This window comes from Vanellus vanellus, assembly GCF_965231255.1.
Source record: "Vanellus vanellus genome assembly, chromosome: 7".
Lineage (NCBI taxonomy): Eukaryota > Metazoa > Chordata > Aves > Charadriiformes > Charadriidae > Vanellus > Vanellus vanellus.
This window is the reverse complement of record NC_138912.1, coordinates 13,095,952-13,108,071: the sequence shown is the minus strand read 5'-3', so window position 1 is coordinate 13,108,071 and position 12,120 is coordinate 13,095,952. Positions and strand designations below refer to the sequence as shown.

The window sequence follows — 12,120 nt, the reverse complement described above, 5'->3', positions numbered from 1 at the left end:
ATCAATCTATTTACTCAGATGCTAGTGACTGAATGTCGCTTAATTGCTTTGGAAGCATCAGCCAGCCTATTCTCCCACTGCCATGTGCTTCTCTAATCATCCTTGTTGGAATAAGAACGCTATAGCTGCAGAATACACTTTATAATGAAGAATAACACCATTATGATTTGCTTAGAGAAAACAAATATTTACATACAAGTGGGACTTCAATATTTTTGTAATTCATTTGTCAACACTCTGCAGCACTGTATTCCTAAGTTATCATGTGTCACTAATTAAAAAGCTGTAACACTGTACACACACAGTTCTGTAATCAGTTAGGTGAAAACAAAACAACACAGTACAGTGAAATCTGCCTCAGAAAGGATAAGTACCCACAGTCCAATTTGATGCGGTAGTATCACTCTGGGATTTCTTACTATACACGCGTCTAGACTCATGCCACAATTCTGGTTCCTATTAGTACCCGCACATCTGGACAAGCCAAGCTTGACTTAACTAGGTTTGACTATACTTGGATCATATTTCTCAGAGTCAGGAGAATGAAATCATAGGATTTTCCACAGCAGAAATAGTTCTAAGCGCAGAAGTTTCACAGTGTCGTTTTCAGGCTTGCAAATCGCCTGGCTCATTAAGGCCCTACAGAAATATCATCCCGGTAAATGACATGAATTGCTGTTCCATATCTCTCTACAGATGCACCAGCCACCCGTTCACCTCCGCAGCCTTGGAATCTAATGAATTCCTTGGCTACAGGCTGTTGCACGCAGAACACTCATGCTGACAACAAATTGCTGCCTACAATTTGGCACAACAGGCTTTGTAGCAATCAACAAGCATTAGCATCAATCGGATTGCCATAGCACGAGCCAGTATAGCAAAATCTGGAGACGGGGAAGGCATCAGCTTTCGACTGCAATCAGCTAGCCGAGTCATTGCCTGGTAACTGGGAATTGGAATTTGCATATATTGATGATATTTTGTGCCTGCCTGAAAAGAACTCAGGTGAAATAGATAATGTACCTATCAAAAAAAGAGCGGAGCATTTACCAGCAGGGATTGTTTTATCAGTATGAAGCAGCCTATCATCTGGCTCTCGCCAATGATGGTTTTACCCTAGCCACTTTTACTGGTTTAGACTGGAATCTTACTTGTATATCAGTCAAGTAGGAGTGCAAGTCCTTCTCTGCAATTAGAGACAGATATGAATTAATTCCAGAAGTTCTGTACCCCTGCTCAAAGCTTATGGTAAAATACCTTATCTAAGATTATTTGCAGCACAGGCAATAATCAAAGGAAAAGAAATCCCTTAAAGAAGTTCGTAGTTTGAATACAGACCTGACAAACATGAAAGAACTGTGTTTGTTCAGGTGAAATTATCCACGTGAATAATTAAAATAAATCCACGTGAAATTATTAAAATCCCACTGTTTTAAGATATAGAAATAACCGGTTAAGTCAGATGAGTGATTGCCATGCTCATACCTTCTAAAAACCAAGAGATGACTTAACATGTAACCACAGGACTTCTTTAACACTAACAGCTGCACCTTAAAGTCAACTCCCCAGAAACAGAAAATGCTACTTGTGGGTTTGTATGTTGTGCTTTGCAAACTTTTTAGACATTAAACAGGGTGGAATCGAGATATCTGTGACCACAGTCACCTTTGTTCTGCAGTTTCCAAAAGCCCTTGTGGAAAAAAATAATTGTGTCCGCAGCCATGGAAAAGTCTTACCACCTTTTTATTCATTTAAGACCATTGTCTAATATTGAACTATGATGCAAATGGAGATTTGTGTTAAAGGGGAGCTGCGGTTGCTTCCCAGCTCTACAGGACCTGACATGGGATTTCTCTCAGAGAAGGATGGATTCAGCTGCGGTTTGAATTATGGATCTATGAAGGCATAGGATTATAATTGCATCACAGTATTTACAGTCAAGCTACACAAGCTTATGTTAACAGGGAACCTAAAATCCCCAGAATATTTCCAGTAAATCCACGCCTGGCAGATATCTAGGCCCCTAAAGATGCAGAGATGCACCGTAGACTTTGCATAGCGAATCCGCGTTTTCCACAAGAATTCAAAACGAACTAAAAAGTCATTCAAAATTACTGTTCGTTAGTCAACCAAGCCTTCCTCACCTCAATGATAAAGCAAAATTAGTTAATCTAAGGGTGCAAATGTACGTGTATTTCACAATTGGCACTTGCACGATTGTCTATGCTGATGAGCGGGAACACGCAGAGCCAACAGAGCGTAACCACATTCAGTATCTGCCTTTTTTCTGCCTCCCTGCGGTCTGTCAGGACAGTTTCTCACGATGCCGACTCAGATGTTTTAGCGTAAGAACTAAACCTAGCAGGCAGGTCTGTAATTTAAGTGCCAGACAATAAAAAAAGAGCTAGCCGGACCCTTGCTGATATCATCAGTGAAAGAAATAGACCTGATTCTCAATTGCACCGAGGCTCCTTTGTGCCTCTCTGGCCATCCAAAGTCACTACCACCAGTACCAACAGGCTCGTACTTCCCACGAAGGAGCGAGATACAGGAATACTGATAGAAGCAGCCCTCAGGATTAATGACAGCGGGTTCAGAGGGAGGACTGACAGTAAGACACTTAACTCAAAGTTTCTATTAAAGGATCTGGGAGACAGGTAGCTGAAGGATGAACAGCACCAAAGATTTCCATCTGCGTCTCGGAGGTGTTTCTACTGAAGAGATATTGCCGTAATAATACTCAAACGGCAGGAAGGAACACAACGTAAGGAAACCGGGTAAATTAATGCTTTAATAACACACAAGTAACGGTGTCATCCATTTACCCAAATCAATTAAATGAAGAAGGACAATCTCGTTTCCAGGCCGTTGCTGGGACAGGTTTGCCGAGGGCTTCTGCGCAGCTCTGCTCCCCACTATTCCTGAAGCACTATTGCCCTCTGGCTGCAGCCTCAGCCCCTGCACCCAGCACAAACCCCCGCTTCAGCCCTGGCCCCAGCTAGTTTTGGTTCTAGCCCATGGTAGGAGACGTCTACTGTCAGAAGAGTTCAGGTTCCCAAGGCTAGAGAAACTACAGCCACTTCTAATGCCTTTCAGTTTTGCTGCTGTGTAATACAATAAACAAATGTGCCCTTTTCTCTGAGAAAGGGCTACCGCGGGCTGAATACAGATTTGAAATGAACACGGAGTTTTATGATATTACCAGTAGAAAAAAAAACTTTATAAAATCTTTATGTCTTTTATAACTGGCATTTTTTTCCTTGAACTCATAAAAAGGCACTCGCAGGATTAACAGCAATAATACTTTTTTTTCTTCCTGCTTTACTTGACCACACAGATTTATTTTTTTTATTCCAAGCTCTGACAACCTTAGATAATAAAATTTTCTCCATACAAATTCATTGTTTAAACGGCAAAGAAAGTCCTACTCTGGGGCAGGGATTGTTGTCTTCTTTAATTCTGTATACAAGTCTGGGCTCTGTAACCTCTGATGCTAATACGAAAAGCCACGGAGTTTATGTCAAGATTGCAAAACCAAGTGCAGTCAGCTCATGGGCTTCTCCCTGCCTCGGGGGTAAATGTCCCCTTCAACCACCCTCAATTAAGAGCCCTTCCCAGTGAAAAAAAGAAATGAATTCAAAAGCACTGCTAAAATGTCATGAATGAGGGTGATGAAAGTGCTTCTTTTTGCAGGAAGGGCCCCACAGAGGACATCCTTCCACAGCAAGAATTCATTCACCGATTTTCCTCTAGATGCCTCTTTGGACCACCTTCTGCAGGGCAGAGTCCAACACGGCAGGCACTGCATGCTACAGCGCAGCGGTGGCTTTGCCTTTCTCAGCACCATAAAACCAGCCTGAGAAATTCAGTAGGGCCAGCAGAATTGGGTTTTTTTCCTGCCATTTCTTTTCTCGTTCCTCGATAAACCTCTGTCTCCTGTTCCCCGTGGCTTTTCTGTCCTTCTCTGGCAAATCTATGCAAAACTATGCTCCTGACTGTATGAAGCAGATAAATAAGTGATGAATATTGCTGGTAAATATTTCTGAACTCGATGCTTAAAGCAATGTTTCAGTCTTGTTTTCCTCAGAGGTGGTGGTGGTGAGGGAAGCTGAAATGGATAAAGTAAAAATCCAGATCTGAGGACTGCAGGAATAACAAGAGCTCAGAGAGAATTGGAGAGGATCATGACAGCCTGCTCTAAACCAAAACTGATTCCACGAGGAGGAGGAAGGCCCTCCTAGGTCAGGAAGGCTTTTATCAGTCAGCTCAGCAGAGAGACCTGCAGGATTTTTAAGGGTATTTTTCTCAGGTGCTTTTAACAAGATGACTTTCGCAAAGTCCTAATTCTGCCTCTTCCAACAGATTTGAGGGGTCTTGTTGGTACGTGTGAACTGTGAGCGTCCGTCATACATCCCCAACCATCCAAGCTTTCACAGAGATTCTCTCACAACCCAGCAGACCTTTTGGAGAAAGTTTCCTCAGAGTGAACATAAAAGAAATAAAAGCACGTTTCCCCCAACAAATGTCACCGTGGTACTTTTGTTCTGCACCTAGCAGCAAAGTTTTGTATTAGAAAACCACACAATCAATTTTAATGAAATAAAGACATGCATTCTCAGAGAGAGAGAATTTCTGGAAGGAAAGCATATTTTTCAGAAGTGTTTCACGAGTAAGTGCGAGAGGTTTAACTGTGAACAGATTGATCGTGAGTCAATCCCGTCGGTTATTTTCTTGAGCCTGCGCATGAGCTCGGCACAGCTTCGTACTGCACACTCTACAAGAGGGTCAAAATCTTTGCAGGATTTCTTTTCTTTTTTTTTTTTTTTTTTTTTTTTTTTTTTCTGGGTGGCTGCTATCTTTTTCACATTACAAGAGCTATGTTAAACGCTTGAAATTCAGGACCTTTGGGCACCTAAACGATGAACTATACACAGAACTGTAGTATCTTCTACCTAAGAAAGAACTCACTGGAAGATAGGGAAATCATCAGGAAGCCATATTCCCAAGTATGCTCAAAAATGTTATTGTTTGGTGGAAGAGGATTTACTATTTTTGACACATGGAAAAGCCTCCTGTGATTCTGGGATTTTACATAGAAAAACGCACATAACTACAGTTATGGGAGGGTGAGAAAGGAAAAGCTGTAATTTTCCGTGGTTCTGGAGCGAACTTTTATAGCAAGAAACAAAATATTTATGAGATGAACCTCTTCAGGTTGCATGTTACAGATTCTGGGTTTAATTAATAACATGGCATAGATCTAGCTGGGTGAGGCACAAAGGGGGTTTATCAGCACTGCCAAAAAGCCACCATTTCTCTCTTCTGAGATACTCAGGACTGTCTCAGACTTGGAGAAAACAGGTGATAGAGAGATTTCAATAATGCGGTTCCCTGCCTTTTTTTGTGCAAATTGCTGTGAGTCAGCAGGAATCTTGAAATGGAACTAGAAGCTGAACATTTTATCACACCATTCGTAACTCACCAGTGGACTCTATTTCCCACAGCATAAAGGAGAGGAGAAAAGGCTTCAGAAGATTAACCCAAATCACGAAGGCAATGTGCGTTGGGTAGTATCAAAAATAATGGTCCAAATATAACAAATGACCCAGGAATTCCCTAGATACTTGATCTCCAGAAGCTGAAGGCTTACTTTGCATATGCATACATCTACTTTTACACATATACACACATCTATATACATGTGTGTATGTATGAAGAATTTATTTATCTTTTTACGCACTCTATATGTCTCGCACACTACTTTCACAGCCGCTCCTGGTCGTTGCTCCGGTTAGATGTGCTAAATGGACCTTTTATCTTAATGCTGCACAGAGCTCAGATGTGACCTGGAAAATGGTCTGTTCAGCATCAGTTCTGTGGGAGTCTTAGCAACTTACAGACAGCTATTTCACCTTTCCTTCTTTTGACAGACCTGCACTATCGGGGAGCAACCTATTTGGCCACTTGCACGTGTATTGATTTCTACTCTCTGCAAGCCTACAGCCTCTCTAGTGAGCTCTGCATTGGTGTGGTAGAGCGCACACAGCTCTTGTGCCCATCGCTCACCAGTCAAAGTCTGCCTCTGTGCACACGCACGGCTCCGAGGTCATGGCCCCTGCGTATTTCCCTTGCATGCATTTCTTCTCTGACTTGCGTTTCCTGTAGATCCTTTTTGCTCCCATGATGCAGGCTTCTCCCTGGAAACAAAATCAAAAATATCTTGCACCAACACCCACCAGGCTATTTGTATCATCCAGTTCTTCCCAGCCTGTGCAGCGGGAGCTGTGACTCAAGGGAAGAGGACGGGAAGTCAAATGCCACGTCAGTACACTGGAGCTAATTAAAGCTACTGAAGCTTTAACTGAAAGTAAGACAGCTTTTCCAACACACACTAAGAAATGATCTGAGGTTACTTATGTATCTGATTCAGCTCTGAATTTGTTCCAAAGCCAATGAGCAATTGATCCAGGCCCATTTCTCATTTATAGATTAGGTTTCACAGCAACTGAAAACACAGTCTGATGCCTCTGCAACCTGAGACACAAAGCAGGTCTATGCTTTGGTCTGGTCTCTTTGACAACAATTTTGTTCAGTAGAAACCAGTAATATGTGTATATGTAAAATACTTTCCGCGGACTATGGGTTTTACAGGGTTTGACTAGTTACGTGGATGCTAAAACTTCCTTGTCTTTTCACTCCTATCTTCAGCACCCTGCTAAATATTTCTATCTAGGGAACAAGGCTCAGCCTTGTAATCTCAATGGAAAGCAAATCAAAAGGCAAGAGTCCACAGCAGCCTTCCTAAAAATAGTGCTGCAAGCTCCAAAGCCGACACCCTCAAAGATATACTGCAAAATCCTTGGCATTTTTGCTTATGCAAGCACAAGAAAGTAAAGAACAAAATACAGTGGGGTCTCACTCGTTACCTTTTATGCTGTTAAAATTGCTGTAGGAAAGAGAAACTTTTCATGGCTTTGATTCGCCCATGAAATAGAAGGGCCCGAATGGCAACTGGTGTAAAATGCTGCGCCTCCTTGAATTTCAAGGAAGCTGCACTGATTTTCAACATCTAAAGATCTAAGCCATAAGCAGTATTTTTAGTGCGGAGTTGTGCCTTGTGTGAGCAGCTAGTCTGAGTCAAGCTACTTTCATTTCATATTCATTATGAAATTCTTGCCCAGCAAGACATATACAGAAAGACAACCTTTGATGAAATAAATGGGTGTTTCGCTTTAGACTTCAGTGGAGCCTGTGGTGTTTACATAACCACAGAATTTGGGCCATATTTTATTCTAACCTGATATAACACAGGCTGTTGTGTCAAACTTGGCGGAGCTGGGAAGGTGCCCCGAGGTAGATGCAGGCACTGCACGGAGCACATTGCCTTACTGGGCACTTAAGCAATGGTTCTGGGGGTGATGCAGCAGCTGCATCCGGCATGCAAGGGACAGGGCATGGGGGTCCAACGCACTGGGGAATAAAGTGCTTAGAGAGACAGAACGAGGATGAAACCAAGTGAGTAAGAAATGAGGCTACGAGGGCAGGAATTTGGAGAAGCAAGTGTGAAAGCAACCAGAAGGGTCTTAAGACACTGGCTCTGAGGACACAGAAGGATGGAGAAAGAGAAAGAAGGTAAGGACAGGGAAAGCGGATGGGAGATGTAAGAGTTCAGGCTTCTTTCAGTGGCAGTGCTTCTGCCATTGTTACGTTCTTCCACTCTGGATAAGTCTGAGCTAATTGCCTGCACGGAGAATGAGACCCAAAAGGCAGTTGTTCATACTTCGGGGCTCACAGAGTGCAATCTGGGGCCAGCATACCTACGTAACAAAACAGACCCATCCGATACACCAAACTAACAGGAAAAGACATTGGATCACACTGATCTTTAACTGTAGGATCATTAGCTACTTCAGGTCCGACCCCAGCCTCCTTGCTTCTCACCTGGCTATGGAGTTGCCAAGGCCTGTAGTCTTCTTCTGCACACCTCCGATCAAAAATGGACTTGTAATCTACTTTCACCAGCTGCCACTCTGAGCGGTGGCTGAAATGTCCAAACACTCTACAGAATATAGCAGAAAGAGCATACAGTAAAAGTTCGCACCAGGTGGATTCTGGTCGTTACAGAGGTACAGACACCCACAAATTTCCAACAGAGATTAATTGCTTCAGGAGTGCCAGTCCTACTGATTTTCACTTGACTGACATACTGAAAGTAAAACTTAGGGGGCTAAATATCTACAACCCTCTTAAAAGTCGCATGTAGCTTTTATTCTGTGGCTCAAGATCCTCCCACTTATGTCAATCCCCAAAATAACTAAACAGAGGAGACTTTTGACATAGGACTGGAGACAGTTATACCTATAGGAGTTTGATATCTCAATTATAAGCTTTGGGAATCCCTTCCACACAAATTAAAATCAGAACTTGAAGTGAACATTCTTCATACACCTCTATTAACCATTAGTTAATGGAAACGTTAGTTTCCATTAGGAATCGTTCGTTTCCAAGCCACATATTCTGTTTATTACAGGTCAGCCCATTTTTTACAGGCAGAAACTGAATTTTCCTCCTGTTTTTGCAAATCTGATCTCAGGTAAAATGTCACAGTTTCTGGCAGGGTGAATCCAGATTTATGCACCATGCAGAACTCAGCATACTACACTGAAACTAATCATAATTTTTCATGAGTCAGCCTCCAGGCAACATTTTGTCATTCATTTTTATAAAAGAATGTCTTCATTTTTCTGTAACTCAGTTAAGAAAAAAGAAAGTAGAAGCAAAAACACAGTTATAAAAATACCCCACTATTTTTCTTTCAAATATTCATCTGTCAAGAGTAACTCTGCTTTAAATAACATTCAATTTGAGGAGTCAGGTTTCATGCTGATAATCTAAGTGATAACGCTTTTGCAGCTCGCAAGGAACCATGTTTTCATTCCCTCAATCATATCACAAATAAACATTGATGATTTAGCAACAGAAGACTACATACTCCTGGCTCCAGATAGAACTTGGTTTGGTCCCCAACCAGAAATACCATTATGTTACAAACAACCCCTGTAAGATATTTATGGTGCAGTTCCCATCACCAGTAGCATGATAGCATGTTCACTTACGTCATGATGAGAGTTTCCTCTCCAGGTTCCCCTAAAACTCCATCTACAAACAGCGGGAGGGATGTGAAACTATACTTGCTCCAAGATTTCCCTTCATCAAAACTTAACCTAGTGGAAAAAGCAGAATTAGTATCGTCTTTCCTTACTCTCTTCCTAGTTGACTTGAGGAGACTCTCTAGTCCACCGCAGCTGCTATTGAGAAGTGGGAAGCATCTGCTGTCCTTGGATACTGCATTTTTAGTCCTTTAAATAACTATTTTTTTAGGGAAGCATCATAAATCAGAGCATTGATCAAGCTTGTTTGGCATCATAGCACTAACTCATGGCCAATATTTCAATGGCAGAAACTAATAAAGTTATGTTAGCGATTAATGCTTTAAGGGCAAAATGTAGGCTAGGATTTTTTTTTTTAAATAAGCAAGGGATTTTGAGCACCTTATTTTTGGGTCCCCAACATAAGGCATTTTAAGGCAGTTAGATTTCTGGAGCACCAAAAGTTTTGTCTCTTCTGACCAGCAGTCTTCCCTGCTTAGACACTGTGGTGGGTCTAAGTGAAAGCTTGGAACCACTCGCCACTTCTCAAGACCTGGGTCTGTGTGTTTCAGATATCGATATGACACTGACTGTCATAACAGTGTCCGTGGAAGTAAGTAATGCAAACCAGCACAAACCTATATTCTGCCTTCCACACAAACTCAAGAGTGCTAACTAGCGGGGACGCTTTTGCCTCATTGGCTACATAACACTGAATCTACTCAACAAAATTCGGGTTCATAAGTGCTGCCTGCCACATAGAAGTCAATTTCATCAATAATTTTGAAAATAAAGAGTACTTTGGTAACTTAATAAGAGACAAAGCCATAATCCAGACGCATATTACATAAATAACCAAACTCAAGAGGCCAAGTTATGATAAACCAAGAAAGCTGTGGAATTACATTGACGATATCCGAGATCTGGCCAAGCTGAAACTACGTAAGCTGGAATTGCCAGGGTTTCTTAGCTTTATCGGAGTTAACGTTTGCCAGTATCTTAACTCATATTTTCTAGATCGTAGCTGCCAAAAACTCTGGATGCAGCCTAACTGCCTGCTTCCTGGCGTCTGAAAAGAGGGACAGCAGAAATTTAGCACAGATGGAGTCATTACCAGAGATGTCTGATAGGCAGAGATGTGTGTTTCATGGCGACCAGTACTCCACCTTGATCCAGGTACAGAACGCTGTGCTCTTCCTCAAAGATCTCGGGGGAAAAAAAAAAACCATATCTTTAAATCTAGTTTCCTCAGTATGCAGAAAACATCATAGTTCTTTAAGTACAATCATGACAGAGGACAGGTATGTGCGAAGGAATTTATGGAGTAGAGAGAGACATTCTATATAGAGACAGTTCCTGGGTTTTGTTTTTTATTGTTCGGGGGTTTGTGGTTTTTTTTTTCCCTGTCTTTTCCAGGTCCTTAGAAAATGTGTTCTACCTCTTCTTGACTGGAAGTCAGAGATATGAATTTTTGCAAGGATAAACAATTTTCCTCCTTTCAATGACAGATTTTTGTTTAAAGAAGAACTTCCTGTGTTTGCATGTATTTGGCCTTATCTCACCTAAGTGATGTAGATGGAAAAATGAGGGCTGGTCAAACATTGTAAAATAATTAGATTATTGGAATTTCAAATATTTAAAACCATTTTCTTTTTCTGTGTCTTTTTTGTATTGGCTTTCTGCAAACATCTGCTCTCCAGTTTATATAGCAGCATTTGTCAGTCTGGGAAAGTCACTCTCTATGACTTGATATCCCATCCAGAAAATAGGAATAACAGAAATTCCTATTTTGAGGATAAACACATTAAAGTGTAGGGATGCTCTGTTAACAGGTGGGATTCCACTAAATATAAGGAACTTGATTTAACTTTATCATCCAGTCTCTTTCCACAATTAATGTAGAGATAGGCACCTTCAGAACAGGATGAACTGAATTCTGTCTTTTTCTCCATTAGATTAAGAGCAAGGCAAAATAATCCGTTTAAATGGACGCTGAACTTTGGACAACTCAATTTAGGTGAAATGTGCTCCGCACAAAGTGAGGGAAAATAGACCAGTGCAACCGCTAAATCTCGGGAAAGTATAATTATGGACAAAGAAAAAAATGGTTTGATCTGTACAACGGACTTACAACAGTAAAAGAAAACACATTCTCTCCCCCTAGTGTTCATATTTTAATCTGTTCTCTTTGCTACAGGGTGAAACTGAAGTCAGACTCTGTGTAGAATTACAAAAATAATTTTCTGTTATATGAAGTCTGACGTATTCAGTCTTTTTCTTTAAGCATCTCTCTGTCTCTCAGAAGGGAAGTTTACCATTTTGTAAAGATTAGCAAAAAGCTACTCTGAACCAAAGGAAACAAAAATTAAGTGACAGCTTGAATCTACTTTTATGACTATTTCCTATGATTACTATTGAAACCTGTGATTCTGTGTCATTTACCTGTCTCCAAGTGTTCCCAGCATCAGAAGAAACAAACATGCTGATGTCATTGTCTGACAGTTCAGTGCCTATATTACCTGTAACACGAGCACTGATTAGTGATGCAACACTAAGAAACAGTAGAATCAGCAAATCAGGGGAGTAAATGTGTTTATTTCCCTTTTGCAATTATAGAACTTCTAGTTTTGGGAAGAGAAAGAGAGGGAAGAAGGGAAGGGAAAGACTTACAGTTTGAAGAAAATACACATAAAGATTCAATCCATACAGCTCTACACACCTCCATATATAAAGGAAATGCCCTGATTTGAATCTTACATTCATGGGAGTAGAGGACGAGGAATGATCTCCTTGGTCTTGAAGGCCAGTTTCCATCAAAAACATATGAGAGTTGAAGGTCTATAAGGACTTCCATCTGACAGCCTGCCTGCCTTCCCAACACTGGTGGTGTGACACCCCACAAACCACTCAACACCCTCCACACCCATCGCAAGCTCAAGATTTTTTCAGCATTTGCACATCGTCCACGAGA

The 12,120-nt window shown here is 41.3% G+C and overlaps 1 protein-coding gene across 1 annotated transcript in view; it reads right to left on the bottom strand.

Moving 5' to 3' along the window:
- The window catches only part of SORCS1 (sortilin related VPS10 domain containing receptor 1), a gene marked incomplete at its 3' end in the record, with an annotated part of 307,932 nt that overhangs the window by 44,917 nt on the left and 250,895 nt on the right, over positions 1 to 12,120 (bottom strand). The window contains exons 12-16 of the mRNA XM_082486026.1: positions 11,592 to 11,668; positions 10,264 to 10,355; positions 9,117 to 9,224; positions 7,942 to 8,059; positions 6,067 to 6,197 (exon numbers count right to left, since the gene is read on the bottom strand). Of these exons, the coding sequence (XP_082342152.1) occupies positions 6,067 to 6,197; positions 7,942 to 8,059; positions 9,117 to 9,224; positions 10,264 to 10,355; positions 11,592 to 11,668 (526 nt within the window). The remainder of the gene's footprint in view (positions 1 to 6,066; positions 6,198 to 7,941; positions 8,060 to 9,116; positions 9,225 to 10,263; positions 10,356 to 11,591; positions 11,669 to 12,120) is intronic.